The 27,964-nt window shown below is 40.9% G+C and overlaps 1 protein-coding gene across 3 annotated transcripts in view; it reads left to right on the top strand.

The window, feature by feature from the left end:
• PELI2 (pellino E3 ubiquitin protein ligase family member 2) overlaps positions 1-27,964 on the top strand; it is a 64,206-nt gene that overhangs the window by 23,508 nt on the left and 12,734 nt on the right. Inside the window, exons 2-3 of one of the 3 annotated variants that reach the window (XM_032112112.1) lie at positions 1,443-1,572; positions 16,470-16,577. In XM_032112112.1, coding sequence (XP_031968003.1) covers positions 1,443-1,572; positions 16,470-16,577 — 238 coding nt within the window. The remainder of the gene's footprint in view (positions 1-1,442; positions 1,573-16,469; positions 16,578-27,964) is intronic. The other 2 variants (XM_032112113.1, XM_032112114.1) reach the window with 2 other exon arrangements.

Consider the following 27,964-nt stretch of genomic DNA (forward strand, 5'->3'; position numbering starts at 1 on the left):
TTGAATGTGCATTTTTTAAATGTCTGAGTTTTATGTTCTACAGTACTGAGATTTGAGATTATTTTGATCTTAAATCTGTTCTTGCTTGTGCTCAGTCATTCAGCAGTCCTGCATTTGGGATTCCTGCTGTTTAGACGTGGTGGCTGTGCATTGTGAGCTGTTTCCCCATGGGACAGCTGGTGATCCTTGCCTGGAGTGAGCAGTGAGCCTTCTCCAGAGCCCCAGCAATGAGGTCTCTTGCTTTCATCCATTGCCCATTTCCTGCTGGTTTGCAGAAGGATGGGAGGCTCTCAAAGTGCATTCTCTTGTTATTCAAATAGTTACATATACAGGATGTAATGATAAGAAAAAAAAATATTCTGGGTTGTTGCATTGCTGCTTTTCTTTTTCATATTCTTTTTCTGCCTGCAACGTTAGCCTTTAATCATAAAGACTGTAGGAGAGAGATACATGAGATCAGTATAGAACAGACCTCACCAGTAAGACAGAAGTGATTTATCAGTGGAATAACATCTGTAGTTTCTTGGGCAAAAGTCTGAAATCTCAGGATCAGGAATGAAAGCGGCAGTAAAGCCCTGAAAGCTCCTCCTAGACCAGCTGAGAGTTGGCAGGAATGATGGTGAAAAGCCTCTACCTGACCTAAATCTTGGGGGTGAGGTGGTGGTGTATTCTGTGCTTGTGCAGTGCAAAGAAAATTCCAGTTGATCCCTTCCCTGGGGAAGGAGCTCTGTCCCCTTGAGGCTTCAGACTTCTCTGAATAATTAATCCATAGGGTCTGTGTCCTCAGGGAGAGATGAAAGAACTGTCAAGGGCTCCTGTGTTACACCTGATAAAGAAAGTCATTAGTGAGGCTTCAGATAGTCACATAAATTAAAAACACTTGCATCCTCTTTCTTTAATAATAGATAAAGCCTTTAGGATTAAAGTTTTTTTTTTAAAAAAAGAGGGGGGGAACACAACTAGAAAAGCATTCTATGTGAGTAATATTCCTTTTCACATAGTTCTACTTGCCCCTAAGTTACTTTGGTCTTCCAAGTTGCCCCTGTTCTTCCTCCACTCCTACACGAGATGTGGGGAGAGGGGTGGTAGGGTAAAAACATTTGAAACCTCCTCATGTTCTGAAATTAAAGTGAAGATGCAGAGTTTGTTCTTCCAAATTCCTTTGATTCTAGAGATGAGGAGGTGTTTCTGTGCTTGAAAAACCAAGTATTTAATTTGTAGTTAATTATCTTCTTAATGAGAATAAAATTCCAACCATTGGTAGGTAAAGAATGTTTGAGTGCTCATAATTCAGGAAGCAAGCTTAGCCTGGTTGTTACTTTTTTTTGTTTTGCCCCGTGCGTTTGATGATACCAGAACATTGTGGCCAAATTACCGCTCTCTCCTCTCCTGCATTCCAAACTGGTGGTGGTTTATGCTCAACTTTTTTCCTTTATTTCCAGATATAATGGATCCCTCCCTAATGGTGACAGGGGGCGCAGGAAAAGCAGATTTGCCCTTTATAAGCGACCTAAGGCAAATGGAGTTAAGCCCAGCACTGTTCACGTCATCTCTACTCCTCAAGCATCGAAGGTATGTGACACTGGGCAAATCCTGGTTTTTGGTGATCCTGAGTGGAGAAGAACTCGGGTACTACTGCTGATTTACCTTGCTGCCAGTTTATTCTGTGCTAGTAGGATACATTTGTTTAATGAAGAGGCTGCAGTGGATTTTCTTTCTGGGGTATATAGCTTTAATCCAGTTACCTGTTTAAAATGGTCTGTAAGCTCAGGTATGAGATAATCTGACCTTCCTGCCCCTGTTCAGAAAGCTGACTGTCAGTGCTGACTGTTCTATATGAGCCATAGAGTAGTCAGGGGATAAAACCACAAAAAGTGTTTTTGTTCTTTCTCACTGGAGTGATATTTCTTTCCTCTTCAGAAGGTAACTGACATGCTATAAAAAATGTTCTGATCTCTTTGGGCCTTTCACTTTTGTTGCTAATAATGTTACTACACAAATTTTTACCTGAAGTTTAGTGTGGGTGAAGGAGGAAAAGCAGCCAAGTAAATATATTAACCTAGCAACATATTAGTGCATAGAACTGTCCAGGTCAGAATTCTGGTGGTGGAATATATTTCAGGCTGCAAAAGGTCTTGCTATCTCTCTTCTCAACCCGTTTTTCTTAGAAGCAAGAAGTGGGTAGAGTCTGGGCCAAACTGGAGGGGAAGTTCTGTGGTGGCACTCACACAGGAGGATGGTTTGTTTGAGATGTACCTCACTGAAATACCTCTTGGGAGAGAGAAGGAGAGAACCTACACCATTCTCAGAAAAGTGTTGTCTGTCTTGGACCAAGAGAAGAATGTTGTTTAATACATAGTATGGGATTATGTTTTCTCTTCTAATACACACCATACACAGTATATGCCTAAACTCACCAGAATACACAATATTAGAGCTTGTTCTCTTTGAACATTATATAGGGCTTGCCTTCTGCAGATAAATGTGGAGTCTTTTGGATTAGAAGTTACAGTAAATATTTTTCAGTGTTTCTATTATGAAAATGAAAGCTTTTGTGAGTTAAATCTTCCTGATGGCATCAACCTTCAGAAAAGACCCGTAGTGTATGTTGGTAATTCTGGTCTGTTGCTTAAAATGTAACAAATGGGGAAAAAATGTGTTTTACATAGTGGATGGAAATATACACATGTTCTCACTGGATAATCTTAAGCATTTAGACTGCAGATAGTATTTCAGCATTTGAGTTGCAAAATATTTAAACACCTGGCAGACACCACATGGAATCTGGTTAATGTTCATCTGTGGTGTTATTGTAGTGCAGATAAAATATGTGTGCTGTACAAATTGGTGTCCTTATAAAGATAGCAGAGGGTCTGGGACATTAAAGCCTGTCCTCTGAGCATTTGGATTCAGGGAGATGTGTCAAGTTGAATGTATTTTGCACTTTCTCTGAACCCTTAGAAAAGAGCTTTTGTGTATTTGTGCTGCTGTCTGGGGCAGGGCTGGTGGATGTGTGCCAGAACAGTGGTGCAGTGATTCTTATTGAGTGCTCTTCCCATGCACGGAAAGGACATTTAGATTTTTAAGATGCTGTCATCAGCTTTTCTCACATCTTAGGCACCAGAGCCTGAATTGTTTTACTGAGAAGTGTTTCTGCATGTATCTTGTGTAAATGAAGAAGCATAGGCTAATAAAAAGTGAACTGCTTAGTTCTTAGCAAATAATGTGCAACTTGACCTCAGAAGTTTAGTTGTGCTCTCAGTCTTTCAGTCTAATTCGCATTTAAGGAAGATGAAACAGCAGAAACTTGTGCTGCACAGGATATTAACAAGTTTCCTCCCTTTACATCCTTCATTTTAACTTTTCAGATACCAATTCTCTGTTTTTTTCTGCTTGTCTGTCACTGTAAACTGAATATGTGAGTAAAAAGACATATGTAATGTTTAGAGTGCTAATGCTTTTTGGGTGGTGGATCTAGCAGAGGTGGGAGAAGCCCTGATTGCCTCCACTGGCTTTGTCTCTGACAAATGGAGGCTTGAATAAGGTGCATGGCTGGTTTTGTGCTGATTGCATTAATGCAGCAGCTCAAGAGCTGTAGCTGTCACCAATTTCAAGTTCGTGTGTCAGCCTGAACACTGCAATAGATGGTAAGAGGATGCTTGTCATGTTCCATTGTCCCTACTGTGCAGGTGTCAAGGACAGCTGGAGTAGCAATGGCTTCAGTAGTAAATTTAGCTCAGCTAATTGCATATGAATCACTGCCTTTTGTTTTTTCCACTAAGCACTTGTTTTTTGCCACTCTGCCTTCTGAGGTGCTGAAGAAATTTCAGAAATGTTTGGCCTTCTGAGGGTATATGGGTGTATTTGGGGGGAAAGCAGTGCCTAGGGTAGTAAGTCTCAAGTTTTTTCAGAGTTGTCATTGTTAAAAGAGAGATACATCTCTTCAACATTCTGCACTTGACTTTAAGACCTATTTTATTAACTCTGTGCTTAGGCACCATTCAGGAAATTTTGTGATGTCCCCTATTTGACAAAATCAGCCTGTTTGAGACAGACTTTTTCCAACATTGTCAAAATTGGTTTTACTGTAAGAAAGAGCTTAAAACTCTTCTGGTGTCCTGAGCTTGTCTGTGTGAACATGTCTGGGGTAGGGGTTTGGTGAATGGGGGACTGTGAGTCTTCGTTAACTGAGTATGGATCTTTCTCAAGATTTTAATAATCCCCTTTGCTGAATTTGAGAGTTTCTTTCCAAATCATCACATCACAGGAGAGGCCATTCCTTTCCTCTTGACATGGGTCTCATGATGAAGAGAGAGGTTTATCAGTTATGATCACAGAATTTGTGAAAACCTTCCTCTGACTGCCAAACTCATAGGTGTAAGTTTGCTGTTGGCTCATCAAAACATACTTAGGGTTGGTGATTTTTATTTTCAGGCTATTGGAGCTGTTTAACAAAATCAGAAGTTAGTTGTAATGTTTATTTCATTTAGTTGTGTTGTGTTAACTGTTGCTTTCATGCACAATATTTAATGCTGTGAAACTCCAGTCCGAGTGTGCTGGTGTCTGAAATGATTACAGGGTTTACTTGGGCAGAAATTTTCCAATAAGTGCTGAACTTCACGTGAGAGTGGCATAAAAGGATTTTTTTTCAGAATAATCACCTGGGAATGATGGGATGCTGAACTGGACTTTACTGGATTTTGGGAGGAAGGGGGGAGGCTTTTGTAAGGGTTTTTTATATTTTGGGGGTTTGTGACTTTATTTGTTTGGGGGTATTTGAATCTGAAAGGGAAAGGGGAGTCTGTGACTGAAAACTAAACCAGCTTAATATCACTGTGGAGTAATATTTAAGGCCAGTATGTTTTTCTTACAGATCCTAAGCAGGTCAATAATATGCTAAATAAAATTGTACGATCCCAGTTTCTGCGAAGCGTGGGTGTTCCTGTTCCAGTACACGTCCAATCTTTTGATTCAGTGGACCATTAGGTTAACACTTGGCCCTGTGCAAACACAAGTGAATCTTCATTCCTCATTCCTCTTCTTCATGACCATCCTCTGGCTTCTTGCTGGACGTTGTTAGTTGGAGTTTTTTGTGGGACAGTGGGGGAGAACTCCCCCAGTCTCGTATGAGAGGGGTGCTGGCAGCTGGCATTAACACTGAGCTCACTGGTGTTGCTGGACACTCTGATTATGGAATCCCCCATGACTTCAGCTCTGCAAGCATTTAGATTTCTCTCTTGGCTTCTGATGCTTCAGAATTACTTCCATGAGTGTGAAGTTTAGAGAAATGAAGAAGGGGCTTCATGTACGTTAGAATTACTTGAAATATGGCATTAGGAAGCAGAAGTTGTTGGCAGTAGCCCTCCAAGATTCCCTAGGAGTACTCTGGAAGCATGACTGAATTCCCTCATTACAGTGTGGATGGTAGTTGAGACTTTCCAAAGTATTAAGTCAGTGGGCAAGAGACTATAATTGGTGAGCACTGGAAGTACTCCTTTCTAACAAGGGAATGTTGTGCTTTCCTAAGTGATTGCGTGCCTAATAGTGACTCCAGAGAAGATTCCAAATGCCTTTTGAATTGCTGCAGACTTGAAAAACCCCACCTTTAATACTTTTTTGTGGTAGTGTGTCTTGGTATTTATTATGTCTATCTTTCTTAGGATCAAAGTTTTCCTTTGGCAACCTGTGGTAGATAAAGGCAACCTATTTTCTCCCCTATGAAATTACTATTTCAAGCTGACTGAGGAAGATCTCTCTGACTTCCAACTCCAATTACCTGCCGAGTTGGCTTCTGCTTCGTGCTATCACAACAGCAGCTTGGATTGTCACTGGCTGGGTTCCTGCAGCTCCAATCAAGTTTCCTGCTGCTGCTGGAGAAGAACAAAACGCAGCCATACGAATAATTATTAGGTCGGGGAGAGAGCTGCAATTTGTGCTTTGAGTGATGAGAGAAAATGAAAGTATAGGATTCTTGTGATTAGTTATCTACTGTAGATATTGCATCTGCTTTGACGTACTTTGAATTGGGAGTAAAAAGGCCACAAATCCTTTTGGCACTGACAGCTTTTTGATATTCATTCTGAATGAGAGCTGTAGAGCTCAGCTGCTGTCGGGAGGATGCTGTGTCTGTCAGTGGCTTCTCTCTTTCCTGTTGGGCTTATTTATGGTCTAATCAGTTTATGGAGCACTAATTTGTTCTGAAGTAACTTAATCGCATAGGTGTCTCGAGAGCCCTGGGTTGTGCAGAGGCAGCTTTTTCTTGGCTCATCAGACTGAGTCTGCTTGAATAATAGTTTCCTTGGTGTAATGTCCTTTTTTTCTATTAAATGAGCATTGTCTTAACATGCTAACTCCTTACCCCTGTGCCCTTGTAAATAGCAGGGAATGGTTAGGCAGGAGAAAATGGTTACACCAATTTCGCTTCTAGGGCTTAATAAATAACAACACTTACTAGGTTTGAAACCCTCCCTCCTGAGCTTTTGGGTCCTATTGACTGCTCAATGCATGTCAAAGGTTTTGGAAAATCATTTTATAGTGTTTTCTAACAAAACCCAGATGTTTAGTGAAGGAAGGGGAATTAAAAATTGCTGAGGTCTACAACAATTATTTTTTTATGACTTAACGTTGCTTTTTGTTTTCATGCTTTCCCTTTAGAGCATAAAAAAAAGATCAAAAAGTGCTTTCCTTGTAAACTCTCTTTAAACTACATCTGCTCTAAATCAATATTTTAGAGCAGATTCTACTTGAATGTGGTGCCCTTTGAAAGCAGAGGAGGATGCAGTGATCACCAGGGCTGGTGTCAAGAAACTTGGGAACATTTCATTTCCCCATACGCTTCCCCTTGGCTTCCCGCAGGGAGCCAGGCTGTGGAGCCACTGCTGTGCAGGATCTGTCACTTTGCAGTTTCCTTGACCATGTCAGAAATAACCTGGGGGGTTTGAGCTTGTGATAGTGCAGAACCAGGGAAAGGAGAGGCTGTACCTCAGCTGAGGTTTAAATGCTGTAGTGTAAGGTCAGACACTGCAAATCTTGCTGCCCATCACGGAATGTCCTCGATTGTTTGTGCCACGGGAGAAGCGATGAGTAGGATTTGTACTGGAGACGGCAGAGCCACTTGTTTCACTGGAAGATGAAAATTTCACAGCTTGAGCCTAATGTAGCATGACTTGTTTAAAACTGTCTTGTTCCGGTTTGACTGGTTCCTGCGTGCTTCCCCACCGTTCCCCAGAATTTAGAGTGGAAATTTTGGACCACCTGCTGTAGTGGTGAGGCTCTGTCCTGTTTCATATTTATTCTGTTTGGACTCTCAATTGAGACTCTGGCTGGAATGGATCTGGTCTTAGAAGTGCACGTCTCCTGAGAGCTGGGTTGCCTAAAAGTCAGGAAACCCCCCCAGGCTGGTTTTGGATTAAATGAAGCCACATGGCCTGAGCGTGCTGTTTCTGCCTGTGTGGTGGTACTGCCTTTGGAACTTGTTGGGGATAGCTCGCCCTGCAAGTTGGCATTACTGAGGGAGATTCTCAAAGAGTCTTAAAGTGATGGGGATCTGCTGTGGGGTTCCAGGTGTTTGGGTGGGCTGTGCTGGAGCACAGCTGGGAACAGCTTGATGACTGCAGGGGCTTGTATACAACTATTAGAGCCTGGGACTGTCAGCATCTGTAATACAGGAATTCCTCTTCCCTATATAGGTTGTTTCATACTCAAAAGAAAACGGCATGACAAAGGGAACATGCAGCTGCTGATGGATGTACTTTTCCTGTTATCTCAATCTAATGTCCAAATGAAATTGTCTTACATGGATGGAACATTGTGTTTTGGAAAAGTCAGATAGTCTGTACTCAGTCAGAGCAGTATGGAATTGCTCTCCTGGAACGGGGGAGTTGGAACTGCATCAAAGAGGAGATGAGACTTCTCTGCTTCAAGGCTTTGTTGAGAGGGGCAGTTATTTTGAAAGCACAGAAAGCAATTCAAGCATCATGGGCCAACAGTAACTTTTCAGAGAAACAAACAGCTGCTACTCCTGTTTTACAAATTAGAAAATATTTGTTTTCCAGAGTGCTTAGAGATTTTGTTGATGGTAATAATAAAATCTAAATATTTCTCTTTTTGGGAGTCTCTTATGACTCCATCTGTAAAATGAGTAATGTTATCTGTTTGCCAAGAGAAAAGCTAAGAAGGGGACTCTCTTGTGACATTTGAAGATTCCTCTTTCCACTCTGTAGGTCTCTTGTCTGAGACATGTTTATGCTTTCTTTTAGATGTAAATTTACTTTGTTTTGAGATCTTACTGGTTTGCTCCTATTCAACACCAAAGATATTTTAGGAGAAAGCAGGGAGTACTTTTCCTGATAATCTCTTTTGAAGGGATGTATCCCCAGCAAAGTGCTTGTGGTGATGCTTCATTTGCTGGATGCTCCAAGCTCTTCAGCTCTGTGTGCAGAAATTTATCTGGCAGTCATGAAGCAATTCAGAATTCTTTAGCACTGTGGCTTTGCTTCTACAGGATCATTATCTCTCTCTCTCCTTTTTTTTTTTTTTTTTTTGGATCATCCGTGAGGTGTCCTTCCATGAAAACAAATGAGTCCAGCCACTGGACCTACATCAGAACTTGTTCTTAGGTGACCTCTGTGTCAGACTGAGTGTGTTATGTACAGACTTGCCTTGAAATTCTGCGTGCCTCTTGTCCATAGTGATTCTGCCGGTACTTCAGGAAATTCTGGACTCTGCAGATGCCTGCTGTGAGATAATGCTTGTGGTAATCTATACTTTGGCCATCTAATTTCAGCAGCAGCAGATGCCTATCGCTTTGACTTGAGGAAGCTTGTTAAAGGCCCAGCACTGCCAGCTTGCTCGGTTGTTCAGTACTTGCTATTCCTCCAGCTCTGAGGGATCTCTCTTGTGCTGAGTTCACCACAGCCAGAGAATGATGGATGCTTTCTTTTCTGCTTTTTGATACCAGCAGGGAGGGGTATCACTCCCTGTCCACCAGAAGAACTCTGGACTTGGTGCGCTGAGCTCAGGATTGCACATTCCCTGTGAACTCTCACTCTGGGGACTGTGGCCTGGCACTTCACTGAGAACAAGGCCAGTGTCTGAACAGTGATCTGTCTCAGACTGGGGTCATCCTGAAGTGTTGCCCTCGCAGCCTTAGATGTTGGCAACAATTGGCACTTTGGTGGTCCCCGAGATTTTCCTGAGAACCTCGCCTGTTTTTTAAGTTTAAGATACTGAGAGACACTTTTCTTTCTCTTTTGCCCTAACCCAGGATAAGAAAAGGGGAAGCAAGGACAGGTTTGATTGCTATATATTTAGTTTTCTTTCATGAATCTCATGTGGCCAAAGAAACTCTGGTTCCAGGGCCTGTAGCTGCACAAGTCTGTTTCTCCTCCCAGACCTCACAACTGATTGAAGGCTTAGATGACAAAGCAGTTCCAGTTTGCAGCTTGGATTACTCGTGTCTAAAACAGTTCTGATCAGCATTGGTTAGGAGTGTTCTTGAGCAGGGGAATCTGAAAAGAATATGGAACTTCCCTGGTGAGATAAACCACATTTTATACTTGTACTACAGCAATGCAGATTTCTGGGTTTTATTGCTAACCTCAAATCCCAGAGAAGTTTAACTGAAGAGATGCTTTGTTTTGTAGTATCAGATGACCTCTGAAAATCAGGACTTTTTGGGACCAGAGCATATGCATTTAGACCCTGGGTGATCAGGGAATTTCTGAACCTGTAGCAGCTTGCTTGTTCTCCAGCTCTTTGGGAATTTCTGTGGAAGCTGTTCTTTGGGTAGTGGGTTAGAGCCTCCGAGGATTAGAGCTTCTAGAAGGTTCCCTTCCCCAGACAGTGCTCTTCCTAACAGTGCTGTTGCTGAAGCTTTATTTCAGCTGAATGAGGTTATTCCATCTTCTCTCTCCCCTGTTTTTATAAGGTTTATGCATTCTTGAATGAATTATCTTCTCATATTAATACAAATAAATTTGTAGGAGCAGCAACTCCCCATCTCTGCCAAAGGTTTGGTGAACTTCTCCCAGCTGTGTAGCTCAGCCACCTGAAAATGTGCCTGGCTGCTTGGGTGGACCTAAGCCAATCACACAGATACCAACCAACCTCTCTCTCTTTGAAACTCTTGTCTTCACAGTATTTTGACTGTGCATCTGGTTAACATACAGCCTGCTCCTAAGTCCAGAATTCCAGAAGAGGTAATTAAAGAGATCATACAGTTGAGAGAAGGTGAGGGAGCGGTGCTTTTTTGTGCTTGAGGTTTTTAGAGAGCTTGTGAGTGTTATTAAAGCAAAACTTCTGTACTGTATAAATGCAAAAAAAAATTTGTGTGAATGATCAAAACCAGCTTCAGCGCTTATGGGCTGATGTCTGTAGTTTGCACCTTTGAGGATTTATGTATACAGGCATTACTAGTTCTGAATTTCCTACAAAGGTTTGGAGGGAATGTTGAATAGGACAGTGAGAGCAAATGCACGAAAGCTGGAAGGAGGCCTGAAAGGAACTTTGGGGAGGTTTTGTGGATTACTTTTGACTTGTAGTCTTTCTGTAATGACATTTACTGTTATAAACTTCAGACAATAGGCTACTGTGTAAAATATGCAGAAATTTTTCCTCTTCCCTGTTATCTCTACATTAGCATTTGGTTTTCCACACCTCTCCCTTCTTCAGCCCACCAAAGAATCTTCCACTGCTGAAGGTCAGCAATGAGGCAGTGCCTTGGTGGTCCAGGTGGGAGGCAGGGAGGGACAAAGCTGGCCTTGCTTCAGCATGGGCAGCTGCTCCCAGTTTGTTCCCTAAGAAAAGCTGGCGTTGGAAAGCTGGATTGCAAAACTTGCAAAAGCACATAAAGTGTTCTCCCTAATTCATCCCTCCCCCTCAGAGCTTTCTCAAATCTTTGTTTGGTGTTTTGTCACAAAAATTGACTCTGTTGCTGCTTGAGTGTAATAAATAAACTGCGTAAGTCAAAACAAAATGTTTGCAATTTTGTGCAAGAGACAACCCATGCTGAATGTCTTAAAATATCCTTGTGTTATGATCTTGCCTGTTACTGGGAACTAGCTCTTTAACTCTTGTTTCCATGGTTAAAAATATCTTGGTTATTTAATGTTGTCTCTTGGTATCTTTGCACTGTAGTAGCAAATACTGCTGGGGTTGGGAGTATCACTGTGCCATTATGGGATGCATCCAAAAACAGGGCTCTTACTGAGGAACCGTTTTTCCATCTCCAGATGAAGATGTATTTGCTAAATGTAGAGGTAGGGCTCTGATTTTTCTCTGACTCCTGAGAAATTCTGTGTAGAAAATCCACTGATTAAAATTTAGCCATAATGGTAAATAAAAATCTATATGGGCATACCAATACAGCATGACAAGGGGAAACACCATCATACAGTGTGGCAGTATGAATGCGCTGAGATTTTTCCAGGCTGAAGTAGTAATTGATTTTTATTTGGTGGCAGTGAGTTACCTCATTTAGCCTTAAAGACACTAAACCACTTTGAAGCAGGAGTATGGAGGCACCTTCCTCAGTCAGAGGCTTTGATGGCTTCAGACACATCTGTGAAAAGGAGAAGATTTTGAAATTTAACAACTGATACTTCTGCCTCAGGTTGGATTGGGGGCTATGCAAATGCTGAGAGGTGATAGTTGCTTCAACAAATGGATGCTACAGCTTCCATGGAGCTCCAATCCATTCTGTTCCAGAGTGTGCCAGGTAATGCTGGGCTGCAGCATTCGTGGTGGAGCAATAACGTGAACTGGATGATCTCTGATAGCCAAAGAGTCTTGCTGCAAGGGTATCAGTCCTGCCTAGATTTGTTGTGAATAAGGCATTTTGCACTAGGTAAAACCCCACAGTGCTCAAGGTGGATGCACTGGAGACAGTCCCTCCCTTTGGCAGCCCAGCTGTGCCAGCCGCCCTTGCTTGTGGAGGAAGGAGTGTCAGGGTCATGGAGGCTGAGACTAGGAGCCTGTGTTGGAGCATTTGCTCTGTGTGGGAAGATGCTGAAGGCCTGTGCAGGTTTGGGCTGTGCAGGGTCAGTGGATTCTCAGGGGTGGCTCAGCTGAGCAGCACGTGCTGGTGTAGAGCACATGGATTTGGTCAAGGCTGCGCTGACTCAGATGTGTCCAGAAGGTCATACCAATTTTGGTATCTTGATTGCTGATACAACCCTGGCTGAAGGTCACTCCAGAAGGAGCTCGAGCAGTTTGTGTACATGGGATGTTTGACGTCTTGGGAGCCTCATGTAATCCATTGTCCTTCAGTCATTTTTCTGCCAAAACCTTGAGTGTCTGCAGAGTCATTTTCTGTACTCCTGCCAAGATTTGGATACTCTTTGTTTTGAAGTCAAGGAAGTTGTCTTCAAGGAAATGTCATACCCAGAATCATTTGTTATTTGTGCATAAATGGTGCATGGGCTTTTTTCTAGCAGTACTTTCCCAGCTTTCACTTGCCTACTTGTGAAATGTGTTGTTAGCACCAGTAAAAGTTCATAAATTACAGATACAGATTGTATCTAATCAGCCTGTCCAGTGTTCCAGGATTATCTCAGTCTTGTGTTTCTCAGGCTTGATTAACAGGAAGGAGAGAGCACTTAGGACACTTGTTACATGTACATAATGTCTCTTCTTTATCACTTATATAACTTTTTTCTCCTGTTGTGTATCAATGTGTATTTGAAGAACAGTGAAGAAAAAAGCAGAATTCTTTAAAACAGAAATCCTTTTCATTCAAATATTATGTACTCACAGTCTCATCAGACTGGCCAAAGCCTGCACATTAATTTGCTGTGATGGTTTTCTGCTTATGTGCTTTCTTTATTTTTGTTTTTCTTTTTTTGTTTGTTTTATGCATTGATCTAGATACCTTATTCTGTTATTACTAAAATAGGTGGGTAGTGTTAAAGAAGACATACAAACTATTGGGGGGGAAATGTAATTTACAGTTATAATCCTTTCTCATGAAGCATTCACTGCTTTTAAATCTATTTATTTAGTGGCTGTTAACTATAGCCAGTATGATGATGATTGAATGCTTTTTCATGCAGGCTCATGGAGACTTGAAGCGGAATAAGATTCACCTTTGAAATTCACTGAGATAACTTTGTCAACAGCAAGAAATTGCATGCAAAGTGGAAAGGCCAAGAATGTGCTGAATATTTTGGCATCATCAGTACTGTATTAATCTAATTTCTGATTGTGCCTTGCTGTACTAGTTCTCTATTAATAATTTCTTATACTGTGTTTTGCTTCACACTGGGGGAAAACACCTTGCCTTGAAAATAGGGATTGTGGTTGTAGTAAAGTGCTTTTGGTAGAAACTAAAATTGATACCTGTCTGAGGCAGGTTATGTCTCCTTGTCAAGTGGCAGATGGGTTGGTTGGCTGTGTAAACAGCGAGACTCTCTCTCTGATGTGGTGTTCTTGCTGCAAAGTTGTTGGGCTAGTTCCAATTTTGCCAGGAGTTTAAAGCATCAAAAATTCAAGGGGTTGCATTGAACTGTTTGATAACTGACATACAGAATGTGGCTGTGATACAGTTGTGGACGGATGTATAGTACGAACTTTTTATGAGAGGATGACATTTAAGGTGGAAATAAACTGATACAGAAGCTTGTGCTTTGTCTTCTTCAGACCTCTTATGCATCACCTCCTGTGCATCTTATGAATGCAGACATAATACAGAGTGTAAAGAAGTGGGCATTTCATTAATTGGTTTGCAAGACTGGGTTAAAGTCCTGCTGTTATTTTCCTTCCCATCAAACCTCCCCACTCCCATCTCCTGCCACTGACCTGTTTTGTGCTGCTCCTTTCCTTTGCTCTTCTGTCCCTGGGAAGTGGGGGACACCAGCAGTCTAGACGTTGGTTTTTACTTTTTCTGGTTGGCCTATCAGTGAGATGCCTTTGAGCTTTTTAGGAAAGCATTGCTGAACATTTTCTTTTTGGAAAGAAAAACGTTAAAACCGTACTCACGGGGCTTTAAAAGAGAATTTTCCTTCTCATTTTGCATTTAATATATAAAACATGTATGCACTGTGCTTAGCACTCACTACTGGTGTAGAGCCTTGCTCCTACTGGAATACACATGAAGTAAAAATAGTCCAGTATGCTCAAGAATTATGAGATTGGATGTGTCCCAGTTTTCATTCGTAACAATCACACTTGCACTGTGTTGATCTGTCGCTCCATGTTGGTAGCATTTTGATTTTTATTTCTTCTCTCTTGAGCTGGCAAAATGAGAACCTTGTTTTTGCCATAGCGAGTTTCTTTGCTGGTGTCTGAACACAAATTGTGGCAGTGCAGCGACGGAATGGAGGGGGATGTATTGACAGAATATATATTCCCTATAACATTAGATACATATATTCTGTATAACATTAGATCCAGAAAAGATTTTTAATAATCCAAAATGTAGAACTGTGAATTAATCTCTTCATCATTTTTGCATGCTTGTGCTCATGAAAGTAGTTCAGAGCCTGATGGTTCTGGCTTAAATCCTAAAATCTTCATGAATAAACAGATCTTAACTTTGTAAAGCAGGAAATGGGAGGATTTTGTTGCACTGCTGTTTGTTCATGTTTCTGTGAAGGGGAATCCTGGCCTAGGAGACATGGTTCTGTAATTACAATATTAGTTACACTAGATCACCTCTTTCAGGTGAAAATCAGTACTTTTCCTGCTTTGCTAAGTGAGATGCACAGAGACAAGCACTAGAAATTACATGTTACACTTCAAACTCTTCCGCTGTCTTGGTATTTTCCTTGGTACTGAGGCCTTTTGCTACTGAAGGGAAAAATGTAGGATACATGCTGTTCTTTCATAGCTCTCTTTTCCTCAAAATTATTATTATTTTCCTTGGAAGCTGGTCTGAGCAGAAAGTGTCAGTCATGGATCTGCGTGTCTGGCGGCACAACATTGATGTGTCATCTCCCAGTGTCACAAATAAAATGAATCTTTCCAGGTCGGGACAGAATTTCAGCTCATTTCTCCTGGAGTGTTTGCACTGGAGAAGCCTCATAGTAACAACTCAGCTTTTTTCCTCCAGGAGGAATGTCTGCCTTTTGTTCTTACAACTCCAGCGCATTGTTCTTTTCTGAATGCCTTCCCTATAAGTGCCGTGTGCATTTTTTGTTTGTTTTTCACTAAAAATAAAAATCTTGAATTAATTTCTGAAATGGTGTTTGAACTTCCTAACAGAAGTTAGTCAGGTTGTTGTGCAGTGAGACAAAGCTGCAATTATCTCTGTCTATGTACTCCCGTGGGGCTTCATTACAGCGGCTCCTCTCTCCCTGCTGCCGTATCCCGGCAAGGTGAAGTTCAGGATTCAACAGACACAACAAATTACTATTTTCTCTGTCTGTGTAGTATTTCATGCTGATGGAACATTTAACTGGGGGTTTGGGTTTGGTTTTTTTTTTTTGCTGTTGTTGTAGTAACAGGAGGATCTGTGCGAGTTCAGACAGACCTTGTATTATTGAAACCGACTTGTTTGATAGCGATGTGGCAAAAGTATCGACAGTTCTGCTGCATCAGCTCCTCCACTGCTATCAGCCAAAGACAGGGACACTTGCAGCCCCAACACGGCTTTAAACTGCTCTATTTCTAATATTGCTTAATGTAATTTGACAGGCACGTAATGCTCTACCACTTAAAGCCTCACGCTCTAACAACAATTTCATGATGGACTAGTATGGGTTTAAGCAGGCTTTCCTGAAGTTTTAGATTTGCTGATCCAACCCTGAGGGCAAGTACTTAATGCTTCAGACCCTCCAGACTGTTAGTTACACTTGATAGTAACATTTTCTTCTTCAGGTAGTGCTTTGTATTTTCATAACACTTAAACCTCCTTTAATTTGACAATTTTAGCTTTCAAAGCTGAGGCTTGTGTGGCAGCACAAGACTGTAGTGAAGATGCATTTGGTTACAGACACAAAACCTGCTATATTTATACTTTCCACTGCATAAGATTGTCTCAGTTGGGCACCTGGTATTTCAGGACACTTTAAATAATGGTTTTTAACAAATAAATGCTTTTTTTTTGCTTATGTGTTTTTGTGTGACATAGTTCTTTTTTCATAGTGATATTTTTGCCAGCATTTAAGTATTGAGTGTAAGTCAGGGGAACTGAATAGTTTATTCATGCATTTATAACTCCTTGTTAAGGGAATGTCTATAATATTTTGAAAAGAATGCACTTAAGTAGCTACCTGCAATTCACAGTGCTCCGTGCCTGGAAAGTGAGCATTAGCTATTGTTCAATATTTATTTTTAGAAATAGTGGAGATGTGGAGAGGTCTATTCAAAATATTTTACTTAAAAGAGAGTATGTCAATATAGAGATTTGGCAGAATGCAAATCCTGGCTTTCTCAGATGCTCTCAAGCCAGGAGAAGAAGGGGAAAAAAAAATGTACCAAGACCAGTGAGAATTAAATGCTCTGGTTTTGTGCATTATTTTGTTGCATTTCAGTGGAAGATGGATTGTATGAAGGATGACCCCAACATTCTGCAGGTGGGATCTGTCATGGGGGTTGAAGACAAGGTGGAGCACCCAAGTGAACAGTCTGTGGTGAGTGTGGTAAGCAGCAAATGTGAGAAACTCATTTAGCAGGTTCTAGTCCCAAGAATTCCTTTCTTGCATACATAATAATGTAAGTAATCTGACATTTCTGTGTCTTGCTGAGTATAAATGAGATTTTGGTATAATAAAAGACACTTTGAGAAAGTGTGGGAGGAAGTAGTAAGGAGGAATTGCAATTCTGAACTGTTCACTCTCATGTTCTTGAAGGAGAGATCATAAATGCCGTGATCAGTTCCTCATCCATTTGGGTTAGATTGGATCCCTTTTCTGTAATGAGGCATTCTCTGGGTTTGCTGGGAGCAGGAGAGAGCCTGGCTGTGCCTTTCCCAAAGGAGATGGGCATGGCAAAGCTTGCACAGCACCTCTCTGCTGCCTTTTCATCCCTCTGCACACATTTTTTTCCTGTATTTGGGGAAAACAGCAGAACAGCAGGTGTCTGTTCACTGCAGGGTTATAAGGTGAGTCCTGGTTTATTGAGGACTTCCTAGAAATACCATTTTCTAAATGAGTGTGTTCCCAAGGATCCTAAGTGGCTAAAGAGAGAGAGGGCGAGAGCACCCGCTGGCTTGGTAATTGATTGCTGGAGTGAGAACAGTGGGGAATTCCTGAAGAGCTTTAATAGTCTGCTGAGAGCTGGAAAGGGATAACAAGGGACCTGATCTGTGTGCAGGGTGGGAATACAGTGCTACTAAACACTGGTAGGAAAGTCAGAGAGAAATGGAAAGGAGCTTTAGGTGATACTATCTTCACCGTTATCAGCTGGCTATTAATTAATTTAAATCCCGGTAAATTATTTGTGAAATTTAAATTGCTGAGCTGCTTACGAATGGGATTCCATAGTAGTAAGCTATTTTCCAGCATTAAATGCATCACATGAAAGAAAACTTTGAAAAATAACAAAGAAAACCCCAAAAAACAAACCTCATAAATTAAATTTGACAAAATTGGTAGCAGTTCAAGTGTCAGAAGGGTAAATAAAATGAAACAGCTGCATGGAGTTGTCTGGATGGCTTGGTTTTTAAAAAAAATGCTTTAGTTATAATTAACTATAACCAAAATACTAGCAAAGTGAAATATTTGGAGAGTTTCAGTAGGGCCTATAGCTAATGCAACAGGGACGGTTGGAACTCTAGTTGGAAGCCAGAGTTGTCTCCAGTTGGTAAAAATGTAATGGATTTCTGGACTGGGATGAGCAGGGAATTGGGGAATTGAACAGTCTGTGTTGATGAGGCTGCATTATCCAGCGCTGTGCAGATCTGCCTGTCAAGTGTTCAGAAGGATTCTGAAATACTGGAGAGGATTCAAACAGCAAAACTGATTTGAAGGAGGGAGTGGAGAGACTCTGCCTGGTAGAACAGCAAATGAAAACTGGCAGCTTAAATGAGCTATTCCACAAGTTACTCACCACAACTACCCAAGAAACCCTGGCAGAAAGTGCCTCACAAATTTGCTTCAGAACTCCAGCAACTCCCTAGAAATTTTCACGCACTGCTGTATGAAAACTGATTTCTTTGAAGAAGTCTGGTTTGCTTTTAATTTAGTATATTTACACTTTATTGATGAAATCAAATTAGCATGAAGCCGATTGACACTTTAGGCAAATGTGATGCACTTAAACCAATATGGGGGACAACAGGATGACTTTGCAAAATAACTGGTATGGGGAAAATTTAACCTAAGTAATTCAGGGTCTAAAAATCTAAATTACAATTTCTTTATGCTCTTTTAGAGAAAATATTAAGTGTGCAAAAGTATTTGGTTATTCTGAACCAGGTGTTCACTATTTTCTTCAGGGTCTGGGTGGAAGGTGAGGTGAGTTGTATCCCAGTAACTGCAGGGTTTTGAAAATGATGGAAAATGTTCCTGCGTGTTATAGTAGTCACTGTGTGCAGTGTGTGGAATGGGAGGGTAATGGCTGTTGTAAAAACAAATTAGGGCTCTTTGTGAGTAAACTCCAAAATTGAGCCTTTTTTTTTTCTTGTAGGTGTAGAAAATGATGGTGCTTCTAGTGAGAGGAGAGTCTCTGTGCACCTAATGTGGGGGAAAAAAACCTGGGAAGCATTAGTCTGAGACGATTAAAGGAAGATACCATCTTTACAGCCTGTATGTGATTTGCAGCTCCAGCTCTGTCTGCAGAGACATCAGGTTGCAGGGAAGGGGGTGAGAGCCCTGTGCCTTGATGGATGCAGGGAAACCCTCACAGCTCTTGGGGCCTTTTGTTCCTGGTGCTTCATTAGGCAAAGCAGATGTGAGATTTAAGGGATTAGTTGCTACTCTTACAGAGGCTCAACAACAAAATCCAATACCAAAAGGCCTCAAACTCGAGTTTATGTATTTTGTCTGGGGAATTGTAAATTTGGAATGATACTGTATGAAGTGTAAAATGTCGTTTATAATCAGCAACAAATTTCAGTTTACGGCTTCCGTGCCATCATTTTAAATCCCTGTTATCTGCTCTCCCTGACCTGACTGAACAGTCAGAGGGCAAATCTCTTGAGTGGAAATAATTTTACATCAGTTGCCATGTACAGAAACGAAAAGGTCAAAATGAGATACTGTGATAAAAGGTGTTCTGAATTACCCATTACACGCAATAGCTCTATTAACAATAATAGTAGAGGTTGTGAGAGCAGGATGGGTTAATGTAGCTGAATAAAACACCTTTTAGGTGTGAAATACTTTCTGCATATTACCTTGCTTGTTAAAGTATTCATGTCATTATCCCAGAGATTTAATAAAACATTGGAGGGTCAATGCAAAAATGAATGTTTTGATAGGACAAGATATACTGAGAACAGAGGTGGTTGGAAGTCATGCTGCCAGTGGGGAGTGCATTCAGTTATTGAGACACTCCAACCTTTCCTTCCATGTTTATAGAATTCAAGAGAGGTTCTGCTGCAGTTTTCTGAAAGGAATTCTTTAAGTAAAGCCAACTATTTGTGTACAATTTGTACGTAGAAAGAATTTTTGTGTTGGCACTGCACTCTGGTCTGCGTTTCTTCATCATTGCTGTGCTATTAAGGTCTTGTTTTTAAGGATCAGTGAATCTGTACCAGCTTGTTGGGTGGTTGTTAGAAAAACGGGTAAGTTTTTTTTTCAGTTATAATTACATTAAATGTGAATTTGAATATACTCTTCATTTATATTGACTTTGAAGAGATTATCTTTTTGGATTTCCATTTATTCTATTTGCTCTAAAAATACGTTAGCTCTTAATTATTTTTTTTATCTGGCATTTTATCTGGATTGCCATTTTAATCTGTTGTCTTTAATTAGGCTTCCTGCTGGGTTTTGTAGCTTTGCAGTTCATACCTTGTGAAAGAATCAATTGATTTCAGTGCAGATTCCCACATTTACTATTCTTAAATTACTTTCTTAGCTCAGCAAAGTGATGGCAGAGTTCTTGCAATTTGATCTTCACAGCCACTGCTGTTTATTTTAAAAAAAGACTACTCATGATTTTTCTACTGCCTGCATTAGATGATTTGATAATTTATTTGTAGGCAGTGTTTGCTCCAAGGATTCACTGAAGCTGCTTCTTAATTCCCTCACCCACAGCTGACTTCACTGAAGGCAGTTGCACAGTGTCTTGGGGTTTCCTCTGAATACCATCCAGGTATTCCAAAAGTGCACAGGAATTTGACTAACATTCCACCCAATGTCATGTGATTTCAATGTTTTTAATTTTATATATATATAATATATGTTTTCCAAATCATCTAACAGCTGTCATTAGATATTTGGTCAAGAGAATGTGAAGGGCAGGTAAGTTTGGAGATGAAGGTGAGTGCAGAGGAAAGGAACAGTGCAAATTATTTAGATGGTTCTGGGATTTATGGGGCAGCTCTCTGGAAAAAGTTTTTGGCAGAGGGTTGCAGAAGGGAAACTTGTTGCTTTGTATCTCCAGCACAGAAATGTTGGGGAAGTAAGCAGTGATCTCTTGAGCTGTATGTGTAATGTGTAATGGCTGTTCCAAGTCCTGCTCCCAGTAAACCTGTAGAATTGTGGATAGTGAAGTGGTTTGAAACATGTCAAATACACCTGTTAAAACTCTCAGAAACATGTGTGTAAATTCATGAATTTTCCTGAAATTAAGCAATTATATTGAACACATTTATCATCTTTATTATGGGCAGCCTGATAGTGCTGTGTGCTAAGTACCCTTAACTGTATGAAACTGGGATTCAAAGCTGTGCCAGGAGAAGAATCAGCACGGCAAAGATTTTCCTGCTTGTTAAAACCTGGCTTAAAAAACTGATTTAAGAAATCAAATAGTTTAAGACACCAAATTAAAAACATGGTTTAAATCAGTTAATACTGGGGAACACAATTAACTTTTATGTAAAGAACTTCTACCCAGGCATGCTGTGGGGGGAAAAAAAGGTCCTCGAAGTGCTTTTTGCTGTATGTAATTTCATAAGCCTGTTCTCCACATAAATGTGGGCTGCTTTATCCTAGGAAGCACCGGATATTCTATAACCCTAATTAAAACTGTGCCTTATTTACACTGTGGGCCTTCTAAGTGCATTGTGTAATTATTTAATACTGGTTCTTGGTATTTGTTTCATTCAATATAAAGCCCCAAATCCCACCCACCACTGGTACTAGTCTGTATTTTTCATAGAAATAGTGACATATCCTATAATTTTGCTGCTGCAACTCTAGTCTTGTGCTCTACCTTTTTATTTTTAAAATAATCTTTTTGTCTGTGTGTGTGTGTGTGTTCAGATAATTTGGGTCTTATTACTAAAGGTACATCTGGAAAAAATGTGTTAATATGGGATGGAGTTCTGCCTCGCTTCTGTGTGAGAGACAGCCTGTTTCAGAGAGGGGCAAAGCAGGTCATATCAGTGGTAAAATCATGTTGTGTGAAGTGCAGGGCTTCTGATGAGCTGTTCTCTTATCTGACATTGCATATGAATAGAAAGCAAGTTGCCTGTAAAGCTTGCTTTAAATTTTAATAAACTGCAGAAAAGATAAGTGGTAATTTCCTGATGTGGATGCATCTAGTACAGCCTGCTAAACCCAAATTCCAGGATCATAAATTTTAAAACGAATCTTTGTGGCTTGAATTTTTAAGCTGGCATGATAGATTTAAATTTTAGGGAAATAAATTTCCCTTCCTCTCCTCTGTCTGTATCAATCTTACTGAAAAACGACAGAAGATTCGAATTTGAGAATACAATGAAAATAACAGGAGTGGAGAGCAGTAGAGGCGACTAATCCTCTAATTACTTTCTCTGAACACTGGGAATTGTGCTGCAGAATATTCTTCAGTACAATCTAGAGTAAGCTAAATTTATTCCATTCCAAAGCTATAAAGGGAGGGATTTTGCTACCAACTCAGAATAGTAATGGGCTGTGGTGGTCTTTATCTGATGGGAGCGAAGCAGATGTGGCTGCTCTGTCAAATGCCTGTCTACAGACTTGAATTTTCCTGGCTGTTAATTGCCCTGTGCTTGCCCTTTCACACCCTGGGGTTTGAAATATAACTAAACAATTCCATGATTTTATAAACCATGAGGTAGAGCCTTCTGCTCTGGGCATGGGGGCTGAGAATGTGGCACATTAACAACAGTGACTGTTTGTGTTGGACTGTCCTATAAAAGTTCTCTTTGGCTCCACACTGATATCAAAGCTGTTTAGTGGCAGACATGACCTCTATTTTGGCTCAAGTGCTCTCACACAGTTCCTTTGTGCTTGCTTTGCTCAGTAGTGTGCTGTTGATACTGAAATTTTCCCTGATCCCTTACTCCACACTGAAGTCAGTAAATACACAAGGATGCTCGAGTTAAATGTGTGGCTTTCAGCTGAACCTCCCTGTACAGGTGTTGTCTGTGTTTTGTGAACCTGGCTGGTAGCTTGGACAGTAAAAGTTCTGGAGTAACACCCAGGTACAACACATTCAGAGATAAATTAATCCTAAATTTGGTTGTAAGCACTTTGTTGTAGTTGTGGTGAGTGACTGAGAATGAGGTTTGTACTTGCTGCTTTCTGTCATTCTCAATTTGTAAGGTGGAGAGGCAGTACTGGGTCTTACATGCTCCCACAGCATGACACCTCCTGGCTGCAGAGATGGTCTTTTTTTCTTTTTTTACCTTGGATAATTTAGAAAGGTTTGGGAATTGGGGCCAGCCTTGTTTTCACTTCTGCACAGATTCAGAGACCGCACCAGAGGGGTTTACAGTCACTTATGTTTTCAAATGAGCTTGGCAACTGCACATGTGGTGAGGAAAGCTCCTTGCTTCCCACTTGTTAGCAAGTTGATTTTTTAACTCCCATGTAGCACGTAAATCAGGATTTAATTCTGACTGCTGTTTAATGTATTATCTTGTTGACTTAAATCACTTAAGTAGCTTGGTTAAACACAGTTCAGAGTGTATGTGTTTGTGTTTTTAAAAACACTAAGTTGTGTATAAGGAATGTGAGTAAGCTCTGAACTTTGCACAGGAAGATGCTTGGTAATGTGCATAAATGAGAACTGGAAAAGCTAGAAATACTGTTGTTTACTGTGTACTTGTAGGGCTAAAGAAACCCAAAGTGGTATTTTTCCACATGCAAGATGTGGGCTATTAACTTGTGTTAGTGTACTGAGAGGTCAGATCCTCCCTTTCCTCCCTGTAGGAGATAGGTCCTACAGACTTAACCTGTCTTGTGCCTTCTGCACACCACAATCTCTTCCAGTAAGGATGCTCTGTTTGAAAGGTGGGCTTAACAGACTTTTCCCAAGTGATGTTGTCAAGTTTGCCCAACTTGGTTCAAGCACCAGTTGAACTATTCTACAGGGTTTTTTTTTTTTTTTATTGAAAGTCTTCACAGAGGAAATTGCCACAAAGTCCATTTTGCAATGACTTGTAGCAATCCCAGACCAGTAAAAAAGAACCTGATTGCTTTTGGATTTGCTCTGTCAAAGAGTGCCTTCTATCAGGGTGATATTCTATAGTGTGATTTCTAGAAAGCAGCTTCTGTCCCTTGATGGGCTCTATAAAATATAACTGCTTTCTAGAAGCACTGAATGGCTTTTTGGCAAGAGGAATTTGCTCCTTTTTTCCCTCTTGAGAGAGTTTTGTGCATCTGCTTAACAAGTCTGTTAAGGTAACTGTCTGGAGAGTCTTTGGCTGTCTTAATGTAGAACTGACTTGTGTCAGATGCAGTTTATGGTTTCTGGGAGCTGTGGAACGATCTGCAGCTTCTCCTGATGTTATTATGTGCTCTCCTTTGGCAGGCAGGCACAGCTTGGTGCTCAGGGGTGCTTTGATTCACAGAAGCATTCACTGCTGATGAGCTGAGTGTACAAATCTTTCAGTCTGTGTATTGATCGAAGCCCTTGAGGGGACTTTATCACTATTTTTTTTTTGTCTGGCTTTTAGTTAAGGATTCTAATTTGTGGCTATTTTGTGTGCTTGGCATACCCAAATACATAAGTGTAGCCAGGCATCTGCTGCTTTTGTTCCTGATGTGTATAAATGAATTGTAGACTGTTGGCACCAGAATGTTCAGTTACAAACACTGTTGCATCCTTCTCTAATTACTGATATTTTTGTGGGTGTGTCAAGAGTTTTGGGGATGTGACCCAGCTGCAGTGACAAAATCATGTTTATGCCTTCATGTTTAAATCTATAGGCTTGTAGTCTTCCCAGAGAAATCCTACTCTTAGGGAATTAATGCCAGGAGTTTTGGGGTCACAAGTTTTGCTTTCCAGAAAGTCACACATCAGGGAAGGTCTCACTGGTGTCCAAAAAATTATCTTAATAATTTGATTGTAATCTGTATTGACAGGAATATGTAAATGTAACCTGTAATACAGTGGGGCATCCCCATATGCTCTGTAGTGATCAGTTAAGACAATGAAAAGAGAATCCCTGCTGGAGTAAAGTAGTGGGACTGTTTTTTAAAGTATGGATAAGTGATTGTTGACTGCCAGTATAAAAAACCACAAACCCTCTAGAAATATGCACATGGCAGTCTGATACAACAACACTTAAGGACTCCTATCAAACAGAGGAAACTCTGCATTGGACAGTGATACACAGAAATGTCTCCTGAGTCTCCAGAGCAGCTGAAAAGTGTCCTGAACACAGGACTCCCAGCAAGCAACTCCAGAGCAGCTGTGATAGAAAGTGTTAGAGCAATGTGCAGGCACCCATGTGTCCAGAGGAGCATTCTAGATTTTGGGAAGGATGATTTATGCTTTGGGTAGTTGATGTATCTGACACTGCTGCAGCTTTGTGTGATGCCTCTGGGCTGTCTCTACGTCTGCTCTGCTTGGGGGAGGAATTCAGGAAGCTGACTAAAGGAAGAAAAATACAGACGATTTCAAAAATGGATGAAAGATCACTTGTAATATAATGTTACTGAATACAGAAAAAAATGGAAGGAGAGAAGAAAGATTTTAAGGGCTAGAAAAGTGAAAAGGTGAGACTGGGAGGAAAATGATTCATAGGTTGGTTCTGTAAAGTGTGGGTTCACAACCACCAAAAGTTGGTGATTTACAAAGCAACTCCAGCATCATAAAGTTGGTGCCTGTTAGTATAAACTGGTGTCCACTTTGAGCTGCTTTTACTTATTAGGGGGAACAACTGGGCTTGCAGAGCTGGTCAGGAGTCCTAGGAATGAGGTGGGACTCTGGTCTGGTCATTGGCTGCAGAAATGATCATTTGGACTCCTAACTTCAATCTGTACAATTTCACAAATGCCCACTGTGCATTTTGAAGATGTTTTGAATACTCCCTTTTGTTTGAGGAGTAGCCTACTCTACATTCTTCTCTGTAAAAGCAGAGTACAGCCAAGTTTCTTATCAGCCCTGATGTAGCTTTACAGTAGCTTATCTAGGAGCTTTTACCTTTCTGCCTCCTTCCTTTCTGCAGTACCCAACCAGAGAATTAGGGAATGGCACATTTGGATGCTGCCTCTCTAGAGAGGGTGCGGTGTGTGGTATTGGCTGGTTGTCTAAAACAACACAGATTCAGCAAATGGAGAAAATGGTTTGACATCTGCCTGTTGAGTTGATAAATGGTGAATTGCTCGAGTGGCAGCACACAACCCCACATGTGCACTTGGAGCAGATGGCTTTGATGTGCTGTCCCGTCTGCCCCCTCCAACCTCAGTAGGAAAGGGTGCACAGAACAAACCTGGGAGTGCTTCAAAAGCCGTAAAAATGTGAAGTGTAAATAAACCACACTGTGCTGACTTTGCTTCTGTGTAGTCACTGAGCCCATGTGTCTTGAGTTTTGGGGGGTGATCTGCATTCAGTAAATTGAAGTGGGATGGGTGACTGGCCACTGGCATGCTTCAACTCATTCATTGTGACAGGGATTGCAGACAGTGCCACATGTAGGTAGTTTCAAAGTGACAAAATTTAATTTCTTTATGGTGGCACATTTCTTTCCCTACATGCAGTTACTGGCTCTTGGTCTTTTTTTGGCTGTTTCCTAACACTCATTTAGTTGTCAAGAGAATATTGGCAGCTGAAGTATTAGAGACAGACAAGGTGTTAACATTGGTATTTCAAAAATGACTGCTAGATGTTGTTGCAGTTGTAATGCTTATAAGGAAAGGGAATAACCTGGAAGAATGGGCTCGTATGGAGCTGTGCAAGAAGCAGATGCAGAGTTAAAAGAGCTGGGCCAGTGATTCTGGTTGGTACAGATATTTCAGTCTCTCCTACAGGCACAGGAAACCCATAAGGTTTCCATAATGATGTGTCTTTCTTTGCAGAAGGCTATAGGAAAATTACAGTATATATATAATAGCTGTATCAGTAGGCAGAGGTCATTGTAAATGTATTGAAATGCAGTGTTAGAGAAGCAGTAATTCTGGGCAATTACTGTTAGGTTTGAGATAGAGTAAAATTGCAAACAGTCTTTAGCTAATGTTATATGAATTGGCATCTGTCTTAATTTGCTGGGAAACTACCCAAGTGGACACACTTTTCTGATATGGGTAAAATATCAGTGGCTCATTCTCATGAGCTTTTGTTACGTTTTCTTATGGTAACTCAGTCTGCTGGCTCTGGCAGTCAGTCTGTCCAAAAATCCAGTGGAAGTGGGATGTGTTCTTTGCTTTTGAAGGCTTCCTTCTTTGCTGGCTAAAGCTTCCTTTTAAGTTGCAAGATCTTTTGTCTGACATCCCTGAGTGTTTCTTGTGTTCTCTTTTTATAAAAGCAATGGAAGGCCGGCAGCCAAGTCCGAAAGCATTTAACTCATGAAGGCTCTGCTGTCATTAATTTTAAACACGTCACTGTGGTGTCGGTCAGCTTGACTACCAACAAAGAAAACTAAAGTGTTCCCATAAATCATTTTATTGTCCTAATCCAACCTAATTAACTAAACTAAAACTCCTATTCTGATGAAGCAGCCCTTCCTGTGAGACATCTGCCTCTTTCTTAATGGATTTTAGCTTTTAGTTCTGCTATAGTGCACAAGAGTTGGTGACCGTAATAACGTTTAGTCCCTCTTGCCATCTTTGGGGAGATCACCTGGCACAAGAGAATGGTTAATTTTAAATTTCCAAATGCAGAGATTTTTTTTTTCCATTCCTTGGAAACATGGTTTGCAAGCCAGGAGGAAGCAATAAAATCTCTGTTTCTAGAAGTGGATTAGACTTGTTCCCTGCAAGCTTTGCAAGCAGCAACCTAAAGGCTCTGAGAATTTTGGGATCTGCTTCTGTAGTTCATTGACGCGCTCCTGACACGGAAGGTTTGACTTAATAGCATTAAGTTGATGTAATCGTGCCGTGAGCTCCTGACCTGTTCTTGAACTCGGGGGCTGGAGGTGACTGAGGGGAATGAGCAGCATTGTCAGTGTGCAGGGGTTTGCTGTGGCACACTGGCACATGATCCTAGGTAGGGAACATCTGGCTGAGGACAGATGCAAATTCAGTGTAGGAGAAAAACGTGGAAATTCTGACTAAAGAGCCATTTCTGCTCTTGGGGATAATCTGTTGAAGATTTGGTAAGTTTTAGTTTTGTTCCCCCTTTTTTCTGTATCTTTGCTAAAAAAGCAGAGCACCAAGAAACACTGGGTTTAAATATAACCCTTAGTCTTATTCCCTTTATCTACAAGGTGATTTTATGTGGGGTGAGGGAGTTCTATTTTCTGACTTCTTGAAATGACGATAAAACCGATAGCATCCACCTTTCCAGGGGAGTGAGTGGAGAGCAAAGAATTCAGCTGGACTGAGATATTCCAGGGGCTGGCAGAGTTGCAGTGTTGCTGCTGGGAAAGCAGACTCTGTTTGATCTCTGTTTGATCTTGGCTCCTCTGAGACCTGACAGATTTGTAAGTCATAGCCTTTAGCTGCTGCTTTGATTGTGAGGGCAAAGTGCTGGAACGAGGTTTTGTTCTCAAAACGGAGAGAAAGGAGCAAGAATGAAAAAGTGTGTG

This window comes from Corvus moneduloides, chromosome 6, assembly GCF_009650955.1.
Source record: "Corvus moneduloides isolate bCorMon1 chromosome 6, bCorMon1.pri, whole genome shotgun sequence".
NCBI classification, from domain to species: Eukaryota; Metazoa; Chordata; class Aves; order Passeriformes; family Corvidae; genus Corvus; species Corvus moneduloides.